General features: G+C 39.5%; 1 protein-coding gene across 1 annotated transcript; it reads right to left on the bottom strand.

The window, feature by feature from the left end:
* Positions 1-226: 226 nt before the first annotated feature.
* LGMN (legumain) lies at positions 227-20,625 on the bottom strand (the record flags this gene model as incomplete). Its single annotated transcript, XM_081999824.1, has 13 exons — positions 227-266; positions 1,040-1,107; positions 2,225-2,395; positions 3,057-3,254; positions 4,124-4,213; positions 4,906-5,024; positions 6,729-6,795; positions 7,685-7,747; positions 8,231-8,306; positions 10,902-10,987; positions 11,524-11,605; positions 12,470-12,567; positions 20,488-20,625. 13 exons carry the CDS (start codon positions 20,623-20,625, stop codon positions 227-229), a joined length of 1,296 nt encoding a protein of 431 aa, XP_081855950.1.
* Positions 20,626-22,787: the final 2,162 nt, after the last annotated feature.

The raw sequence follows: 22,787 nt of genomic DNA, 5'->3' as shown, positions 1-22,787 counted from the left end.
GCCAAAATGCCTCTGCCAAAGCAGCAGGCTGCCACCTCAGCAGGGGAGATGTAGGGGAGAGCACTGTCAAGTGCTGTGTTGCTCCTGGTCAGGTGCCTCAGCTCCCAGCACAGTTCCAGTACAGTGGTTGACTCTCTTCATGTTGCATGCACATAAAGTCTGGATTATTGCAGTTATGAAAAGTTATCACTTGTAGTAAGGGTTATATTGGAGGCTGTTGTTTCCATCAATACCCAAGGCACACTTGATTCATGGCCAGGCATATTCTGCAACAGAGAACAATAATGATGAGAAACTTTTCAGGTGCTGTGCTCTCAAACTATTTCCCAAACTGCCTGCAGTGGGATACCCCCAGGAGTAGGGGCAGTAGTTCTTCACCTTTTGGGTTGCATGTGCACACTGCCTAAACTACCAGTCAACTCTCCCATTCCCCATCCTTCTGCTTTCTTCTCTCCCTTTTCTTCCTCTCGCATGACTCACAAGCTAGGATCCCATCCTCTACCACAAGCTCTCAAGACAGAATTTCAATACCATGCTTCCCTTCCCCCCTACCACACCACCATAAGGGTCAGCCTGGACCATCGCCACACCCTCACAGATGAGGGCCCTAGCACCACAGGGCACCTGCAGCGCTGTGGTGTTCTGAGCCAGCAGGTGAAGGGGCAGCAGAGAAAATACAGTGGTTCCCAACACTGCTTTAGTGTAAGATCATACAGGAGTTACCAGGCAACACTCTTGCACCAGTCATGCTATTCTATGTTATGTGGGACAGTGGGATTCTCTGGCTGTAGTTTCCCCTGAGGGCCTTCAAGAAGGAAATTAAAGGGTTCTGGGGAAATGGATCATTATGACTGGGAGGGGACTAACAATGATATGTTTTCCAAAATAAGAATTCCTAACTTTAGAGTGTGAACTTTAGTGACAAAATGGTAAACTGAGCAGAACAAGTGAGAAGTTAGCATTAGGCTTCATCTCCCTATTAGCTTCTGCTTTTTGAGCCACAGATAAAACTACACAGTATATCTGGGAACCTCATTACCTGTCAATGGGGTATCCTCCTTCACAAACGTTGACCAAGGCATACAGCTGTCTCAGTGCATACTCATACTAAAATAAACAAACATTGTTAATAATTTCAGTGATGAAGAGCAGGTATTGTTTATCCAAACTAAACTGCGGAAGTAATTTAGAGATGCTATTAATATTCAAGGTGTTTAATTGATAGTCTTGATGGTCTAGTACTAGGCTAAATGTATCTTTTTTCTGTGCACTTTGCTCTTTGAACTTCATTAGGTAAATTCAGCTGTTGCTGCACATTGGCCCCTTAGGCAAGGCTTACCCATCTAAACAATTTAATTCAAAAAACCCCACTAAGCAAAACTAAAAAAACTCTAAAGAAGAACTAAAAGTTTAACAGAGCAATGTGGCCTCCTAATAGCCTAGCTGATCAGAAGCTCTAACTGAAGGAGTGTGTCTGCTTTTGATTTGTATACAGTACTTAAATCTTGGCTAACTTCCAGGTAATCCTATCGCTTTCTGCTAAAATCAATTAATTTGCCGTTGACTCATCTTACCACACACCGCTGCCTCCTTAGGTTATCTTTCCTGACATCAGGACTGGGTTTTCTGGAATAGGAACTGACCTCTCTTATTCTTGTCTAAACAATGCTTAGCACAACAGGGTTTGGCCCTCAACTGGGATCCCAGGAAGAGAAGACAGTAATAACCCCCTAAACTAAAAAATGGTTCTCAGGAATTCAACAAAACCATGGGACTAGTGGGTAGGCTATTGTAAGGAACGATGCAACACAATTGTAATACAGAAATCTGAATTTACCAGGATTATGAATTCACAGTGGTGGTGCTTGTGTTTCTGTATTGTCATTAGATTTGCTTCAAGCAGAAATTCAACATGACTTACTGAATATCGGGATTTCTGGGTAAGGAGTTGATGAAGGGACAGCACTAACTAGTAAAAATTAGGGATTATTTTTGGGTTTGTTCTTTAGTGAAGTTATTTTTAGTAATCTTCTTGCTTATCTACATGTGTAGTGGAAGTGGTTTCCTGCTTCCAAAAAACCTTACTTACCCTTCCTCCAAAATTAAGCTGTGTTACTGCCCCCAAGCTAGCTTTTCAATAAAAGCTGGATTTGAAGACATGCTTATGACTACTGTGCTTGTCTTCCCGGTATGTTTATCAGGTTATATCTAATGCTTGACTTACCAATGGTAAATGCCAGTTGAAGCAATGAGCTTTGAAGTGGTTCACTGCTGACTGGTAGCAGTCATAATTGCTGATGGTCAATCTGTCTGACAGAATTTGGCTGGTCTGTTCTTTTGATCCTGTTACTAAGGTGACTATCTTTCGCATGGATTCTTGGATAAATTCTTTCACCTGCACATAAAACAACAAGAATTTAAGACATGCTTTTTCTAAACCTGATTTTAAGACTTTGAATGAAATTTCTCTTTTTTTAAACCTTCCTCAACTCTTGGGCTCTTTAAGGAGCCAATTTTGCCATTTATTTTTAGTACAGCTTTTTGGACCTGTCTCTTAACACACAAATGAAAACTAGGGAGACAAAGTCAGACTCCTGGCACCCAAAATCACTCGCTGTCCTTCTAGTGTTCTGCCAGAAGAAAGAAAACACCAACATCAATACTGACTACCATTCTGCAGGAGCTATTCGATTTGGGAGACTTCAGCTCTACTGAGACAAGAGTTTCTCTAATAATGAAGAATAAACTCTCCCAGTACGAATCTCTATGGATGCAGATGAGGAATTTCCTGGCAATAAAAGTTCTCAGACTGACTTTTGCATTTGCTTACACTTGCTTAGATAACCATTACTGAAGGTGCCTTGTGGAACAGATCCCTGAATTTTAAAGGAAGAGTAAACCTTCAGCCAGAGGTTACCAGTCTGAAGAGTAATTTTGTTGCAATTTGCAAAACCTGGAAGCAATCCCATTGGCTTCAGGGGTGTTACCTCTGCCATGGCTTATGATGGAAACAAATCTGACCTGATGTGTAGTTCAAATTTTGCTTTTTAGCTTACCTCCAGGTGTGTTTTCATCTCTGCAGCAATCTTCTTAGCCTCATAAATGTCATTGGTAGCCATCAGCTTTCGTTTCATGATTGCAAAAGGCACATCAGGACTAGGCGTCAGGTCATAGCGTTCTACAGGTGGCAGAGAAATGGGGATAGCTTTCTTCCCCATGCCCTGAAACTGCATCACTTTCATGGAGGAGATGCTCTGAAGGTTAGAAAGTAAACAAATTGAAACTGTCAGTCACCTCCAGTAGGTAGCCTGTCTTTGCTTTGCCGTGCAAACCTAACTCTCTAGACTTGCTTTATTAGAGAAAATAAAGAAGATCATAGAGTTCTGAGTGTGTGTGTGTGTGCATGCATTGGGTTTTTTAGTACAAAGTCGAGGCTGCCAAAAAATATGGGAACTTTTATTTCCAAAACTCACTGTGGGGAAAAAGACTGTCAGGTTGAGTAACCTGTCTTTGCTTTGCCGTGCAAACCTAACTCTCTAGACTTGCTTTATTAGAGAAAATAAAGAAGATCATAGAGTTCTGAGTGTGTGTGTGTGTGCATGCATTGGGTTTTTTAGTACAAAGTCGAGGCTGCCAAAAAATATGGGAACTTTTATTTCCAAAACTCACTGTGGGGAAAAAGACTGTCAGGTTGAGTAACCTGACTTCTTTTTTTAACAAATATTTAATCTGTTGAATAATGGGACTATTATAAATGTTATATCACCTCTTAGCTCTTCCCATTTAAGAGATCAATGTACTTGTTAACATTTCATTAACATTCATAATATGCCTGGAGGTGGTAAATACCTTCTTGTACTTGGTTGAAGTGAAGTGTTAAATCACTGGCAGAGCTCAGAGGACACCCGTATTCTGACTCCTTGGATTAAGGCATAATACAAGGCTGCATTTCCTGTAGCATCAGGACCAGCATCTCTTAAATGCTAAGTGGTTTTCTGAGATGAACAGTTTTTTTCTAAATCAATCCTGCTGGCTTACAGTGACTTTTTTTTTAAGGGATGGAAGTCTAAGGCACAAAATGTTTTAAGATATATCTGACCAGGAAGCCCACTCAGATACATACTCTGTTTCCATACTGCATCACATGGCTGGTGTTGGTGCGTTTCTTCACCAGCTGAAACTGCTTGTGGAGTGTTTCTTTTCTTAGATCCTCCTGCATGAAGAAACTCACATGTGGTCACAGATACTTAAATTCAGCTATTCTAAAAATGCACGGAAACCTGGAAAGGGTGTTAGCTGCCAGTATGTAGAAGAAAGCATAGAGCAAGAACTATACAACCTTTGAAAGACATAAAAGTAAAAATTGAAAAGAAGATTTGACAGCATATTCTCAAATTGCTTTTAGTGATCTCCTAACCTCTCAGCAAATGGGCTGAGAGGGAGAGGGCTAGCATACCAACCCTGGATTTGTTTAATACTGTTTTCCGTTATGCTAACAAATGGGTTAGCCACAGTTCAGTGTTTAAGGATCCCTGAAACAGAGGTACAACTTGGTGACTGGACCAATCTGTTTAGCAAATCTGGAGATGTGGTCTTTGATTAGCAAATCAAGATTATGTGAATTTGAAACTAGAAGTTAGGCAGTTTCTAATCTTATAAATAAGAAAAGATGACAATTTCTGAAAGTTAGTTTCAGAAATAAATTTAGTGTCCCAAACAAATAAAGAGTAGAGTATATATGGTTCTGAGTAGTAGACAAATACTTTCACTAACTCAACTTGTTGATTTCAGTCTCACACAAAACAAATATTTTCACAAATCCTGTAAAGGAGCTGTTTTAAAAAAGCCTAGTGATTTTTTTTTTTTTTTGCATGGGAATGCAGAAACCTCATCTAAGTAACTTACCATATCTGAATCTTCCATCCAATTCACACTGTACCAGTCCCCAAGATAAGTCTGCCTTTCATCATCATAGTAACATGCATAAGATGACTCTCTGGGATTAGCAGCTGTTGTTGCATAAACTGTAAAACAAATAGAAAGTAATTTTTTCTTTTTTTAACATCTCACATGATTTAGGACTTAGACAACTATATCACATGCAGCTAAATATTCTGGCTTTCAGTAATTTACTGCTCAATAGCAGGAAGCAAAGAAGCCTGGTAATCATTCTGTTGAGTCAGCCTCAGGGCTGTTATAAGAGCTCCTTCCTTGCTGCCAAATGTGTGGTCTGGGGTGTTTAAAGAAGAATATGCACTTCTGAGGGAAAAATCTACTATTCAAAGAACCACCTGAGAATACTGTGCACTGACAACTATCTATACATTCATTTTCTTTATCACAATAATGAGGACTTTTTCCCAAACTTGGAGTAAATCCCCTAAAACATCTTTTCTTCCAGAAAACACCACATTCTCAGTTATAGCCTTTCTTGGATAACACTCTACACTGAGAGAAACACAAAACAAACCTCTAAAACATCTGCTCCAAGCACGGTGTTCCCAGTAAATCCTCTCTAACGCAACAGAAATACTGTGAACATGTCTTTATGAGTATTAAGACAAAAGCTATTTCGGCTTTTTGCCAAAGTCAACTTGTGTCAACTTGTGTAACTGAAGGAAAGTCCAAGTTTCAAAATGAGAAAGTGGTAGGCATGCTTTTATATAGCTACACTATTGTTTCTACTCAAAGGGTACCTGAGGTTCAAAAGCCAAAAAAGAGTCTTAAATCTTGTCTTTGTAGTAAAGTGCTGCTCTTGGCATTCTTTAAAATGCTTACTAAGTAACCAGTTAAGCTCTGGTTAAGTAACTGGCCATGGAAGGCTGACAAAGACAGCTTTGTAGTGTAATTCATACATTGTAAATTTTCCAGCTTTTTAAATCTGTGGCAGAGCTGCTGGTAAAACCAGAGTTCTCAGACTGGAAATTTCTAATAGAATAAACTTTGAAAAATGCTGATTCACTGAGCACTTATTCTGAACAATCATCAATATGAAACCTTCTGTGTGAACTTCCTATACATCCTCGATAGGGCTGTAGGAAGTCTAGGTGGGTGCCAGGCAGCGTACTCCAGGGCCAAAGACCCAGGAAGCCATGGATATGCATGTGGTTGGTCTTCCCTGGAATCACAGCTTCAAAACTACAAGAAAGCCAGAGCACCCAGTCTCCTTGCCTTGGAACAGGAGTTTGAAAAGGCTGTGATTCCTAGTCTTAATCAAGGCTGAGCTCACAGCTCTGCAGTGTAGAGCTTAGAAACCCTGAAAAAATCTGAGTTCTACTTCCTAGGTTATTGTGCAAATGAGTGTAGCAACATTGCTTGGCAATGATGTCTCCCAAGTGCCTTTGCTACTCAGTGAAACTGATGGCAGGAACTTCACGTCTGCTGTTAGCAGTGCTGAGGCTGAGAAATGTCAGTATAACTTAACTGCTACCAGTTAACGGCAACCACATAGTTCCTGAAAAGAAATAATTTTCAGCTGCTCATTTGCAAGAAACTGAAAGCCCTGATAGTCTTATAAGACTCCATTAGTGCCCTGATAGTCTTATAAGACTCCATTAGTTCTTTAAAAGCAACTTCTCATAAATGGAAGTTATTACTTTCTCTAATTTTTGTGGTCCCCTGCTAAAGCTGTACATAGAAGTGCCTTGAACCTATCCAGCAGCATCTGTTTAGGTCCTGCCTGTGACAAGTTGTGACATTTAAGTTCAGTAAGTTGCCTGATTGCTCACCATTGATATTATCAGCCAAATGATTCATCATAGATCCAGACTCGCATGCTTCAATGTAAAACACCATCTATAAAATAAATCAGAGACCTTACAAAATTCCATGAGGAAATGGAGAAAAGTCCTTCAGGCCAACTAGCTACAGCTGAAAAGCACTGTACTGCTATCCCTGAAACAAAAGCTATCCATAATGCTACAAAATAAAACACAAAAGTGAAAAGATCAATTTTTCATTTTTGAGAACTAAACTATGTGGAAAAGGGAAACAATCACAATGAAAAGATGCTATTCATCTGTAGAATCCACAAGGATCTACTGACGAATGCACAAAGCAAATACACAGTTGCTCTTTAAGCACAGAAATGTGCAACTGTGGAACGTAGTATTTCTGGAACCAATGGCTATTTATGTGCTCCTAAATACAGCCAGCCATAATAGACACTACCACAGAAAGTTGCTTGGAAGAGGCAAGCTACTAGAATGTTCTAAATACTAGTTTTTCTGCTTAAAACTACTTGTGATGTAATAAATGTACAGAATTTTCTGACAACAGGTACAGTTTCTTAAACAATATTAGTAACTGTAAGAGAAACATGAGGTATACACAAACTTCCTGTAGTAGCAGTGCAGTCTGAAGTGAACAAAGCACAGGAACAACAAGTCAGGTATGCAGTATGAGGGTGCAGTAGTTACAGATGTTTCTCCACCGTTGGTCAGAATATAGACTTATCAAAAGGCAGTATGCTCTATCTCAACACTGACTGCAAATATACAGTAAACTAAAAATGGAAAGAGAAAATTTGGAAAGGATCAATCCTTTTAAGTGCAAAATTCTAATACAAGCTTCATTGCATGGCAACAGCTTCCTCCTGCTTTAAACAATTCTCAAAATGAAGACAAATCTTTCTCTTCGTGCCAGCCATTCTTTTAATCTCACAACTTCTAATACGCTGGTTTACCTTCCGGTATTTTTTGTGATGATACATGTACCAAATAGTCTTATTCAAGTCCTTCACGTGAAGCTGTAAAATAAGAAGGCTTGTATTAAAACCACTTATATTCAATAGACATACAATTCACTTAATAGGAATAAATACTAACTGTTGTGAATATGTTTACTGTTTCCCCTTAAATATATCCACTGCTTTGCCCTTCCGAGATATGTTCTAGTATTTACCACTCCAGAAAAGATGAGTAAAGCTCTCAGATGATAGGTATAGTGCACCAGAAAGCCAAGTCCTACTTGTGTGAAACAGCCTGCTTGGACCACCAAAGTCCAATGAAATACTAAATGACATAACTTAATTTCAACTTGAATGCTTCGGATTCAAACTGGAAAAATCCAGACTGGGGTGATGAGGAGAATATTGCTCCTTTTTGCACTCTTTGCCCCCCCAATACAGCAGTGCATCAAATATTTCTGTGTTTTACATTTATTACTTATTATTTTAGTATGTCACTAAAAGGATGGTTTTTATGACAAAGTAATCCCTCAAAATGCTTACATCATCATCAGGAAAAGCCAGAAGTCCTGGAGCTCCATGGTCAGTGAAATAAACAAACACATGATCCTTGGGACCACTGTAATGAAAAAATAGCAACCAAATTCTTTCTAACAACTCCAACAAACGCCATCCACTTCTCAATGCCAAGACATGTCAAGATTAAAAAATAATACAGCTGGAGCACCTCTTCCTCTTGCTAATATTTTTTTCCTCCCAAACCACACTACTTTGAGTGCTTATGAGAGGAGATGAGTGTGTGCAAGAGCAATGAAAACAGGGATATAGGCTAGTCTCTCAAGCATGTGGAATTTGGCAATTACACTTCATGTTTCAAACTGTAAACTGGTTGCTGGTTAGGCAGGGGCTGGTATGTTGAGTATGGTGGGAGCACAACTGTTTTTTAAAGCCTATCTGAAGAATCTGTGATACTGTGGGCATTTGTAGCAGTCTGGTAAAAAAGGAATGCTTTTTTAATTAAGTTATACTGAGGCACCAATAACACAGGGATAAACCATAACAACTTCTTTGATAAGATCCTTGGGTATGTTTATGTACTACCTTGCTGTGATCTGTATGGCCATAAGCTCCATCAGCATCAGCCTACACCTCCATGAAGAACTGATCCATACACAAACTCAGCCCTTTGGCTAGATTGGTGTTTGCACTAAATGCCTCTGCAGTTGGTTGAGCACTGCATGCTCACAGGCTTTCATTCCCTAATGTCTGTGTAGCACGCTGTTTCCTGGAGATTTTTATTGCACTCTAAACCAAACACAATATCACTTCAGGTGATATTAAGGTCTTGTCCTAACAGACAGACCCGCAAAGGGATTTTGCTTTTAAACTGTATTCAGGGACAATTAAATAGAAAATATGTGAACAGACTGGAAGGAGTCCCTGAGCCCTCCTCTCTTCCTCTGTGTCGGTGGTCCAGAAATCCGTATCTGCTCTTTCCTGACTGCAAGGAGGTACAACTGCAGCAGCTTAAGAGAACATTGTCCAGCCTTCTGCCTGGCTGATAACCTGCTGGTTTGGGAACAAGCTGTAAGATAATCTAGAAGCCTTTTGGGCAGTGGATAATTGAGTTCTTGTCCCACCCAATAGCAGAAGTCAGGCCACTTGGAAATTCACATAACAGAGCCTAACAAAGAAGGGTTGGGTGTTATTTTTCTGGCTCCCACTCTTGACCCTACGTGCAAAAAATTCAACCAAAGTGAAATGTAAATAACTAAGACTTTTCATATGTGGGTTCAAGTTGTCTTCCTGAGTAGCTAAGAGCCTTTGGCCCTCTGCATAGCCACTCCCTTATTTGACTTGTAACATCAAGCTTTCTCAGGTGAGGTGTGCTGTGAAGTACTTTTTTTTAAACAAAAAATGCTTTATAGTCACCTCTTGACTCATTCAAGCTAGTAGAAGAGAACAATCTAGTAACTGTGCCTATATAGTAACTTTTTGCCTATACGCCTTGCATATTTCATTTTCTATCTCAGCTTTTGAGGATGAAGTTTAAACAATTGAGATCAATAGCTTATTTGACTACTGTCCTGCTCCTTCATTTTTTTTGTTCTCCCCAATGCCAGGGCAGGATTCTTCTCTTCTGTTTCATTGCTTTGTCTCTAAAATTAAATTGTCAGATGAAGATAGGCACTTACACAATTTTTCTTTAACTAGGTTAGTTCTTCCAAATGGTCAAATTTAAGTTCTTAAAGGTTTTACAGGAAATATTGTATATAGAAAAATGTAACATGATATAACTCTACCAGCAGTACTGAGTTAGAAATATAACACACCTTAGTAAATAGGCATGCATTCAAATTTCAAACTCTGTAGATATCAGATGATTAACTGACATCAGGTGTCTTTCTAAGAGGTCTTCTAGTTAGTCCCTCAAATATATTGCTTTTATTCTTGAATCATCTAAATTATATAAGCCTTTATAAACTACACCCATTAATTGTAGATCTCACATTCTACTTAGCCAGCCTACAATTTATTATTGTTTGTATATTGCCAAACTTACAATCATTTGTGTAACTTAGTATACATTAATTACAAGGTTAGTTGCTTATACTACTTTTTCAATCGCAAAGATTTTTTTGCATTAAATATAAACTATAATTTCATTTCCTTACATTCAAAGTCTCAATAACCTTACATCTGCCACAAAGACCAAGGCTGGGATTAGACATGCAATTCTTTCAGCTGATGAGCTCTTTAAGTTGCCTCCGCCCCTCTGCCCCTGACTGCTAAGTCTCACCACTTCAGGTGACTAATACAACTGTTTGTGTACATTAATCCAAGCCTTAGCAAAGCCTTTCTAGAGGGTTTCGAGAGGTCTCCAAACCTTAATAAAACTCTCTTTGAACAGCCATTCTTGCAAAAGACAATAGTCTACATAACAAATACCTTAACACAGTTGACACTATCCTCTAGAGTTTTTATACCTTCATCTATACTGGACGCTATACCAGTCAAATATCAGCAGTTACTTCCTGGTGCTGGATAGTTTAAGAAATAAGAACCGTTGTATCTCTAATGTGGATGACCTGGAATTGCCATCAATAGTCTTGCTAGATTCTCAAATTGCTCTAATTTACCTTCCTCTTTTGTTGAAATCAATGTCAATGTACAACTACACATGCAACTGTTTTCAAAATTAAAATTCTCTTACCTTTTCAATACTTTTCCTGATCCCACTCCCTTCACTGCTTCTGCATCTCCTCTGAGAACAGCAAGGAAATTCTTAGGAGTAACATCCTAAGGATTGAAGAGGATTAAAGTTAAATCTGATCATAAAACCAAAATCAAAATCTTCCTTTAGAAAGATGGCTTCTGAAAGTCAGAATCCATGCATGGATGGCAAGTTTAGCTGACCATCCCTTTCAATCTATCATTATATGATGTATTAGCCACTGATGACTCACTTGGATACCGAATCATGAAATCACCAAGTGACTGAATTACTATTCTGATTTAGTAAAACAATTAGCCTTAAACAGCTGTTCTTCACATTGAGTTACAACATTTATGAATGCAAGACTTTCCCTTCTTTTATTTCATGTGGCAGCACAGAAACAGTGTACAGGTTTACTTTTATGACCACTGCTTCACTTCAAAACATCTATTGCTTACATTCATCTTTTGAACACCAAACTTCATGCCAAACCATGCAGGTGCATAAGCTGGAGGCTTTATACTATGTGTATTTTGGAGTGTAAGCTACAGGTGGAAAGGATTTCTTCAGAACATTGGCTAATGCTGAACCTTCCCTGGGGAATGGTGTTTCATCCTACCTCCTTTGTATAGTCCTTGGGCACTCCAGCATACACGTCTGTGCCATTAGGTCTATTGATGACAATGCCTTTCGTTGGATTTCTGAAAGTTGAACAGAACATAAACATGAAGAATTAGCCATGTGCCACACAATGACCATTTCAACTGTCCTGACTGGCCAGCTTGCCTGAGAGACAGTATGGGTGCTCGCACCATGTGTCATTAAGTGATCTCAGAATATAAAGGCCTTTTCACTTCAGTCAGTTACATATGCTCACCTCAGGTGTCCTTACCCTCAGAGTATCTTCAAGTATCCTGCCTCAGATCATGTCAATTAATCTGAAGATGCAGGCAGGTGGTCTCTTATACTATCATCTCTCTACTTTCAGTCTTGCCTTTAGTCCCCTTTCCTCTTTGCTCCCAGTGCTGCTGTGCATGTGAAGTCTGCTGATTTCTGCTGAAGTTGTCTCAGAATTAGAGGCTGTATAACTGAACTGTTTCATATAGAAAGCAATGGTATGTTCTAGACAGTCATCAAGAATGGGAGATGCAGACTTCTTTCTGAATGTACATTCTGGGAATTAATCTGATAATATCCTTTCAAAAAAGTCCTGCAAATCATACATGGCGCTTTCCTATATTTGTGATTTTAGACTATTTATCTGCTGTGAACTGTTACGCTTGGGAGTTAAGACCACTGACTCCCATAACAATGAAGCTCTGCAGTTCTCAGTGCCACAACTGATGCTGAGTTATGGAGTAAGGCTTAGAAAGCACATGAGCACATTTCAAAGGAGAATTATTGTGTTCATGGATAAAATGTCTCTATGCATATCACAGGTGATTTTAAAGGCTTTTCTTACAAAACTACTACAAACTCAAAACACATTGGTGACTGTGGCATGTTTGTAGTAACATGATATAGATATATATGTTCATCACTAGAAATTTATGTTCATCACTTACTCGTCATTATCAGCGATGTCATCATACATCATGACAATGATCTGTTCATCTGGAATTCCATTTCGGTGTACAATCTGGTATGCATGGCACACGTCTGCCTGAAATTAAGCAGATTTTCACTACTAGCTTGAACAGAGATTTTACCTTTGAGACCAGAAGAAAAATCGCTTTGCAGGCCTAAGAACAGGCTGTTGTCCAAAAGAAACTGTGTTCAAATAGAAGAGATTGAGGGTTGCTAGAGGGCTGAAATGCACAGGTTAAACCAAAACTCAATGTTTGTAGTTGGATTAGTAATAGAGACTATGATTAAAATCTCTCCCTCATTTACGTATTTTCGTTTCTTATTTAAACAAAAACCAGAAGTTACTTCAGACTTGGTACAGATTACGAAATTTAACAAAAGGTTCTCAGCAATGTTCTGCATTCTGTGAAAAAATCTAAATGAAAACCTTGTGCACTGACAGACAAATCCAAAGTGTGCCAAGCAGAAGAAGAAAAGAGTTGGTTTTCCACCAATTTAAATTAGTTCTGTACCAAGCCTGCATGTCTAAGCATCGAAGGCTGTCCTCAGCTTAAGCTATGGTTTACCAATCTCATCTCTGCAAAGATTTTATTAAATTTTGTTTTACTAGATGACAATTTTTGTTAAGGAAAATTTCCTTTTTAATTATGTATTTCTTGTAACACTGAAGCAACTTCAGATTTCAGCAGAAAACAGGTTCCAGTAGAAAACAGAATTGCAGAATTTTTATTCAGGCTCTTTTCATGACTCATAGAGGATATGAATAAGCAGATTTTCTTTACAGAACCATCCTGCCGTGACGCAGAAATAACAATACTCATCAAAGTGATATTACAGTAAATGCAAACCTCTATCAGAATGCTAAATTCTTAGTAAGTCCAGCCCAAATAATTCTCTTTCTTTCAGATTTGCAGTCTGTGAATGACCTAATGGGAAATAAGCAATCATTCCTAAACTCTAGAACTACAACCTACCACATGCTAGAAAAGCTGTGCAGATTTAATGGAAGAAAACTCATCTAACAAATGCACACTCCAAATGCAGGCAACAAGCAAGCTTGAAAGCTTACTTCTGTTGAACTAATCTAATTTGCTAGTTTGTAAATCAAACTGAAGTGGTTTAACTGGACCTACATAAGTTTAGATGACTTCTGAGTATTAGTGATTTTGACTGGTTTACCTGAAAGGACACTGTAAAATCCTGTCATTTTATAACCCTTGGTCTTCTAAGTGTGACTGAAGCTGAAAAGAGAGGGCAGTTGCACAAGATTCTGGGAAGGGTGAAGCACACTCAATGCTAATTGAACTCTCCACAGCAAAATCTCTTCACGTGACTAACCCCGAATGTTAAATTGTCCTTACTATAACAGTTCCATTTCCTACTGTGCAGCTCAACCTACGTTCTCTTTCACCTATCCCAATCTCCACTGTTTATAGTTCTCTGCTTCTTTGTATGTCATTATACCAGCTGCTGCCTCAACAAGTCAAAAGGTAGAGGTTAAACAGAGTTATCAAGGCTTCACATATAATATGAAACAGCAGAGTGCCAGTTTGACTACACACGGTTTTGATTTTCAGAAGCAACCCAAGCAAAAGTAGAAGAAAACACGAATCAGGGCATCTACACTGATTGATGAATAGACCATAGATCCCCTCTCACTCCCAAGACATAATGCACTTCCTGTATGCTGACAGAAACAGTTATAGGCTGGCAACACACAGAAATGCTTAGGCATGTTATAGTGATATAATATCAACATATTCAACCAGCAAGTGTCTGTGCTCCCACAGACATGCAACTGGCCAGTAGTAACTTCAGAAGTGTTTTTAATTAATATCAATATACCCAAAATTAGTTAAGCTTTGTCAATGCATATTATCAGCTGCTTTTGTCTTCTCTCTCCTTCTTACCAATTCATTGACTGTTTGCTCACTATGTCCTGTCTTAGTAAACAGTAAAGCAGACATTGGTGGTAAACTTAAAGGGGTTAAATTCCTTAGCGTGGAGGGAAACAGATGAATGTAATAAATTCCCCTCAATTTATGCCTGTTTGGGGATTGTCCCAAACTTTTAAGGCTTTTACTAAGGGAACTGTACCTGCTGGTAGCATAGTGATATCCCCAACATAGGCTAGAGCAGCAAAAACATGTTTTGCTGCTTAAACTCCATTGGCTAAAGTAGGACAGTTCTGAGTAAATGGTTGAGGTTTTTTGCTTAGAATTAACTGACCTGACTGGCCACCTTTGATATTGGTCACATGCTCCTCCTGTTCCTTCCCGTACATGTAAAAAACCACAAATCTCTATAAAACCAGAATAGAAACAGTCTGCTGCTAGAGCAGGGAGGCATATGTGAATCTAGAGTATTTCCTGTTGATGTGTAACTGCCTTGCAAATACTGCTATTTGAGCCTTGTTTCTTCCCGAAATATTTCTGGCATAGCTGTACCCGTAAACCTAAAAGAGACAGCTAATACTGTTTCAGATCTCTTGTTGGTATTATTCTTGTTGTTTAGTATGTGAAATGAATAATACGCACATTTACTGGATAAATCATCACTAAACACAAATCATGCTTTGGTGGCCATGATTTGGGGTGGGTAGCAGCCGCCCTGCACGGCAGAATAGAAGAGGAGAAGGGGTCGCTGTGCAGCTGCTACTGCATGACCTCAAACAACAGCTCCACAATGGCCACTGTTGATGGCATGGTTCAGACCTTTCATCCCCACATTAGTCTAAACCTGTTGCTACATCAGCAAATTTCTATGGAAGAGCTATGCTTAAATCTGCTTAAATAATTAACTTCTAGATTTTGAAAGCATGGGGATCAGAGGTGGAATTCCCCGGTTTTCCTGGGATGGGCATTTTGTTTCCCCAAATGTACATTTGGAGGAAATTCTAAAAGGAAAAAAAAAAGCACACCCCAACAGCTGTTTACGCATTTGAATGACACAGCTTTCAAGCAGACTGCCTGGGGGGCTGGGGTGGAAAAATCAAGTTATTTTATGACACATACATGCATAAATAGTTCCTAAAGGGAAAAGCTTGGACTTCTGTGAAATTGATTACTTCTGGTCTTATGACTGCTAGGTTCATGGCCAAAACGTACGTGTAATGAACTGTCAGCTTCATTGCAAAGTGGCACTGTTCCTGTTACAGGCACACTGAAATGCCACAGCCTAAAAGAGAATTAACTCTAATATATAAGCATGGCAGAACAGTATGTCTGAAATGCCAGCCATGTTTCATTCCCTTGCTTAAACATACATCAGCGAAACAGCCAAAAACTATACTGTAGTAAGAACTTAGGAAAGGTTTTTCCTGTAGCTTCAGTTACAATTTTATAAGCACAGTGAGGAAATGTTAATTGAAGCCAAGTAGCCAAGGCATCCTTAATGACTGTTACCTGCAAAACTGGAGAGATAGGACTGTCCTGGAATAAGATATTGCTCTGGTTCGTAGTGTCCAAAACCTTGAATAAATACAGTCCCTGGCCCATGAAACTCAGTAAGTATAAGATTAAACACAACAACTGAAAACAGACTCATGTATGCAAATTCAAATGTTTTTATTTTCAGCATTTTAATTTTGCCAGACTTTTCAGCTATTTTTCTCCTCAAGTATGTACTCCACCTTTAGTAAGACTGTGTTTCACATCAGGCTTTTCCATTGACTATGTCTTTTGGAGTATCCAGAAAGTATTGGTCTGTCTCTGATCTGTTTGTGAAGCCAGATTTAGGTTTGAGTTAGCTGGTACGATCACCTCCCAAGAGAGGCAGTATATACAAAATTCTACTTCTCTTAAGGAGAACTAGTTTCTTGGCTCATTCTCTAAATCTACCAGTAGCATTTAGTGCTGTATTTGCTCACGTATGTCCCTAAGCTTTCCAGAGGTATATCATCATTGCATAGTAGAAAGCTGAGCTGCCTTCTCAAGGAATGGGGGAGTACACTTTCTGGCATATATTGCATGTTTAGTTGCATTTTGGGAATAGCAGCCAGTCTGGTAATAAAAAAAGCTGCTATAGAGAAGTCAGAATAACTGCCGAGGAACAGGGGGGAGCATGCCAATAGTCCTTCCACAGCCCAAGCAACTCTAATCAAAAACACTAAGATATGGGTAAAAAGACCAAAGAACTGAGAAGCCACAAGCATAAGGCAACATACAAGCTAGCTTTGCAGTGCCAGTAAGCCTACTGCATCGGGCTGTATACTATTCAAAACATGTAAAATTTATTTTAGGAACTTGATGAGATAAATGTGTAAGACAAACTTAGATCACACTGATTAGGAAACAGTCTCAGTTCAGCTATCACAGAGGAAACAAGTGCCTGCAATGTGTGAATTGCACTCATAGATAAGTGCAAACATTGGGTTTTTTTCCTTATCTTGTCTACACTTGAGGTTTGCACCACTGATAGTGGATCCTGACCACTGACAGCTGAATTACAAGTCTTAGAAGCAGTTTCAGATTCCTTGAGGTTACAGGTGCAAACTCTGCGTTTACAGGGTCTGCAGAGTCTTTACAAACTTACTGATCATGGGGTCTGTACAGCATACAGTGATGGACTCTTTTCTCCACAAATTTTCATGTATGAAATTGAGACATTTTTGAAGGTACAATATTCTTCTCCTCCTTTTATGGGGGCTTAGTCAGACGAACACATCCTGCCGTCCAGTAACTACTGCAGAAGGCAACAGAGTATGTTTTGACCGGGTTGTGTGCAGACAGCACGCAAAACAACTGGGGATCACAAAGTATAAACGTAATACAAACACGCAATATCATGTATTAACTGTACCCTGAACAGCTGAACTGAGCAACTGAAACCCAGAGAGGTGTCAGCTGAGGTCTCACATTACAAAGGGATATGATGAGTGCTTAGTTGCATGTGGGGAATAGCAACCAGTCTAGTAACAAAAAAGTCATGTTAACTACTTACAGGAACATTCACATCTACAAATTCACTTGCACGCAGGCTAGGTCAGAGAAGTTCTGAGGAAGAAAGGTGATGGCAGGAGGAAAGCGAGTTAAGAGTACAACATATCTTCTTCTGCAGTTTCTCCCTTGGAAAGCAAAGAATTACACAAATCTGCAATCCTGAAGCGCTGCTTTGCTTTCTCACAATACAGATATTATTCTGCTGAAAAATAACATGTGTTTCTGCATGTGTTCACTATGGAATGATTTTCATGATGGATGAAGCACAGAACTGGAAGTCCAAGTCCTATTCCTGGTTCCACTGCAAGTGAGTTCAGCAAATATTACAGTGCTTTTGTTTCCACTGCTGGAAGGTAGGGAGCACTAACACACGCAAAGACACGGTGATCAGTCTGCATAATGTTTCCAAAAATCTGTTTTAACTCCTGAGATGTCTGTAGTACCTTTCCTCCTCTGTATAACTCTCCTAAAAGTCTGTGGTTCAGCCTGTTTTGCTGGAAATAATTTTCCATAATTTTCTGATATACAAGGCAACCTTCCCTGGATTTCACTTCAAGGAACACACACACTGGATTTTGCATGACTAACTGATGGGTCTGTCTCACAGTATGCCCTCCCACCATGTGTGCTCACCCTTTGCCAGGCCCTTAAGGTTGGCCACAAAATGCCAGCAGGCAAGATAGCACAGGCTGTTGATGCCCTGCATCTTCTGGGAATTGATTCTTTTCGTAAAAAGTTAGAGGTACAGTATCTTGCCCAAGACAGGCAAGTAGGAGCTCAGCCCCATTCTGAATGACCCTTCACACAGGCTCTTTTATTATATGACACTGACTTTATGACTTCAATAGGATTATTAGTGGTATTCTAACCTTCTTTTTTTCCAAATGTTAATACTGTACCTCAACCAAGCAGTAGAGGTTAAAATACAAAAATTCCTAGGAGTGAAATTCAGAACAATCTGATGTTGCAGATATTTTGCATTGTTAGTTGACATTATCTTCAAAATGAAGGTGTTTAAAGGAATCCCATTCTCATTTTTCTTAATAACTGTCCACAAAGCATGACCACACTCAAAAATCAATTTGTTTCTGTGAAACTGGCATGTTCAAAAGACTTACTGTTGGATGCAAATATGTAAGCATGCATATTGTGTTCTTCATAACTCCATTATACCTGGCATATATACTTGCCACTGAGGGCTCACTGACAGAAAGGTTAAAAATCTCTATGCTTGGGCAACTATAGAAAAGTAATTCTTATGAGCTTCAAAAATTTATTTTTTTTTTTTAAAGAATGAATGTTGCAGTATTAATTCCTCCTAGAGTGGAGGGGAGCCAGCGAGACTGGTTATACAGCAATAGCAATAACCAGAGCAGAACTCAGTAATTATATTTAGACACGCCAGGGCAGGCAGTGATCAACTACAACACTAATATTTTTATAATTGTTTTCTGATTTCAACTTTTAAAATCTCTTTTTTCAGATTTAATTTGAAATAGGAATGGTTTATATTAAGGCTGTAACTACAGTTACTACAGTTATCAGGCAATCGCTACCACTGCAAGGAGCAGGCAAAATCCCTAAAACCAGTTTGTCAAAGTGTTGAGCTAACATTTGCCAGTAACAGGTTCTTCTTTAGATGCAACAAGGTTGTCAGTCTGGTTCATTCAGTCTGAAGCTCATCACTGCGCTGAAAGTCACAAACTGATGGTGAGCTGAGGGGGAGGAGAAACAGAAACATAAAAGCCGCCTGCCCAACACACGGAAGGCTTGTTTCTACCTCAGTCAACAGAAGGAGAGAAGATGAAGCCTCTCTAGATTTTACAGGCAGTTACATTAAAAATAATAAATACTTTAAAAGTTTCAGTGTTCAGCAAATCAGCTTGATATATGTAGCTAGTACATTTAATACAGTTTAACTTTTAAAATGCTGGGTTTGTACACTAGTGTTTCAATCTCTGCTCGAGTTCACCTTAACCAACTTAACTGAACGTAACCAAGTCCAGTAAACTTTTTTCCTAACATTTAGAAATATACAAATGTATACATAAAGCAGAATTAAATGGACTGTGTTCTCCAGGAAAGCAAGAGGTAGTTCCAAGTTTGGAGCAAAGACTGCATTTAAGTGTAGATTAATCTGTTTAAGGGCTTGCCCAAGAATTCCCCAAAGGGGAAAAACTGGTGTAGTCTCCTGACTGCTGATTATAAGTCCTGAACTTAATCAAAGTTAAGTCACTTGGATTTAATCCTGTCCATCCTGATACTCACACTCAGACCACAATTCCACAGCACACTGGCTTTGACAGCAATGTCAAACTCAGGAGATCCTGTTCCCTTTTCTCCTCTTTCTGCCATTCACTCTGATCTCTGCACCCCCGTGTTCTGCATCCTTGTTGTGCCAACACAACTCTGAGACCATGCGGTCAAACTCAGAGAGCAAACTTCAGTTTAAAAAGAAGGCCCCTCTGCATGTCCTCCACCCTACAAAAAAATAGTGTGCATTTGCAGCCTTTGCAGATTTTTTAACTGGAGAGAAGAAAGGGAACTTTTTTCATAAAGAAAAAGGGAAAACAAATGGAAAGAAACATGCATGTATCTCAAAATGAGGTTTAATTCTAGGCATCATTTGTTCACCGGCATGTTTGGGTCAGATCCTGTAGCCTAGTAATAGAATATTTAGCCTAAATGATACAGGCCTCCCAGGATACAGAAGCGTGCTTAGAGGAAGAACACTGTTCTTCCTGCTAAAGACAGCTTTCCAATAGATGAAAGACTGGACAAAGTTGCAAGAAAAAAAAAATTTTAAATAGTAAAAGGAGCAGTGGAGGGGAGTTCTTGGGGTAAGAATAACAAGAATTAAGAGCAGGCTCTGAGTGAATCTTGATGCTATTCGTTTTGAAAACTTCGCACACTCCTGGAAGTCTAGCAGTAGAAGCACTTGCCCAAATGACAGAAGGGCTGAACTAGTCTAGGCAGCTATCATTTCCCCGCGAGCCCCAGAGCAGGCGTTTTCTCAAGTGTGACCAGCATCAGCAGGTGGGACCCGTGGCCCTTACCTGGTGTCGATAGTTGTACCAGCCGTTTGAACCTGCAACAATCACCACCCAGTGCTTGCCTCCATCTTCAGGTTCTTCCATGGGGAATGTGCTGATGCCCAGAGCACAGCTCAGCAGCAAAACTGCTTTCAATATCATCTCTCTTCTTTCTTTACTCCACAAACAGGAGGAAAAAAAAAAATCCCTAAGGAAGAAGTTTCAAAGTAGATCAGAGAACATCAGTCAAAAATAAAACAAATGTAAACCAAACATCAGCAGTATCACAACTGGAAGCTTTTCTTGCTTTTGGGGTTTTTTTTTTGTGTTTTACAGACCATTCAACTCACAGTACAATTTCTGGTCATATCTTCTTTTAGCACCAAGCCGCCACTAGTAACAAGAGTTTTCTGTCAGCTTTCAGATCCAACTGAAAGCAATTCTGAATAGGACAACCAAGTCTTTCAGCTCCCTCTGGTTGTTTTGTTCTATAGTATCTAGTAATGAATAAGCCTCAAATGCAAAGCAAGCCTCACTATCAAGTATTTCAAAGATAAAATTTTTTCAGATTAGTATTATTCTCTTGGGTCTCTGCTTATGTAGTTCTCTGTTTTCCACTCGCTGGCAATTAGCCCATTATTATTGAGTCAAATCCCAGGTGATGTGGGCATAAGGATGCATAGACATGGAGAATTGCTTGGGAGTTGGTCAGAGTGTCACAAAAGCTCTCTGTGCCCCCAAAGCCAGAGAGGTTGGAAAGAGGTCGTGCCACTGATCTGCACAAGATACAGCCCTAACTGCTGGGGTTGGGGGGAAGTGCCGTCTGTGGGAGCCTCATGCTATTTGTGCAACCTCTTAAGCTAGTGGAGAGCAAATGTGAACCAGTACCACATAAAAGAGTAGCATTTTCGTCTCTTTTGCACAATGGTTAAGTGTTTACACAAGGTGCACAGCGAGAGAATCAGGTCTGAGCCTGTGAACGTCAAATTCAGAAAAGCAGAGCCAGAGCGGAGGTTTGAGCCCATGCAGAAATGCCTCCTCCTGCTTTTTTGAAGGAACTAGAAGTAGTGTCCCCACTACTGAACTTTCTGAGCACCTTGGTTGTCTGACAGAGTGTCTGCTCTACAAGCTAGCAATCTGGCCGTATCTAATCAAAGGTTTGCTTTTTGGGATTTGGTGGTTTCTTTGGGGTTTTTTGGGGGGGGGGGGGGCGGGGGCAGATTTATGTATATTGGTCACAGCCTCAGGTCTGCTGTATCCAATGTGTACCTCATAAAGCAAACTCCCCTGAAGAATTGCATGCTCTTGGCACACACAAAGATTACTTACTTCCTCATGCACTGAGAGATGGATTTTACACTGGCCTACTTACAAAAAGAGATTCTGGAGGTTAATCATTGCTGCTATGTATGTAACAGGTGTTGTAGTAAGAGGTGGAGTAGTCTAGCATGGTTTTCTCTGGAATAAAAGCTGGAAACTCACAAGCCATATGACAGTCACAAGGCACAATGTCCAAACCAACCAAATCAAATAACTAAACTGTATCTAAGTCAGTCTCGGTTCCCCACAGCCAAAACCATCCATCTGCAGCCACTCAAGGCTGAAACAGAGAAGTAGCCAGCTCACCTCCAAAGCAGCTGTGTACAGTGAAGACTGCTAACACAACATGTAGTATGGGTCTTTCCAAGACTGGTCCTACTGGTCACTAAGATTAAGTCTTACAGGCAGTAGTACGAAAAATATATTATATACATTTTTGGAAGGTTGGAGGTTTTTTTCCTTTTTAATGGGGCTAGCACAAAGTAAAGGAAGTCATGTTAGCATATCAGCTCCTATAGGAAGAGCTGTTACCACACAGAAAAACTCCAGAACAGAAAGGAAAAGACAGAACCAAATGTTAAGTGCTCTGACACCACTTCTTCCAAAAAATCATCTGAATCTAGGAAATTTATCTTTCAGGAATAAGCCACTCCTGCCACTGCCTGCAAGCATGAGATTTAGGAGTGAGAAGATAATATGATAATTTAACGATTTATAGTTTGTTGCATTATTACATACTTCAGCAATTAAGTGGATATGAAGGAATAAACAGAATTTTTCCGCAGTTTGATAGACAGTTATAATCTCTCATGTTGAGCTAGAATTGTAATTTCTTGTCATTGTTGTCATCAGTGACAGGTGGCTCTGTATGGCAACTCTGCCTTGTCTATCTTGTCACTTCTTCAGATGATTAAGACAAACAACATACTAATGACTGCTTTGAAGATAGACTGCGTTTACAGCATCTACAAAACCAGCCTACTCTGTTGCCTACAGTACAGCTA

Source organism: Phaethon aethereus (assembly GCF_964289735.1).
Source record: "Phaethon aethereus genome assembly, chromosome: 5".
In the NCBI taxonomy this organism is placed as follows: domain Eukaryota; kingdom Metazoa; phylum Chordata; class Aves; order Phaethontiformes; family Phaethontidae; genus Phaethon; species Phaethon aethereus.
This window is presented reverse-complemented; position numbering and strand designations above follow the sequence as displayed.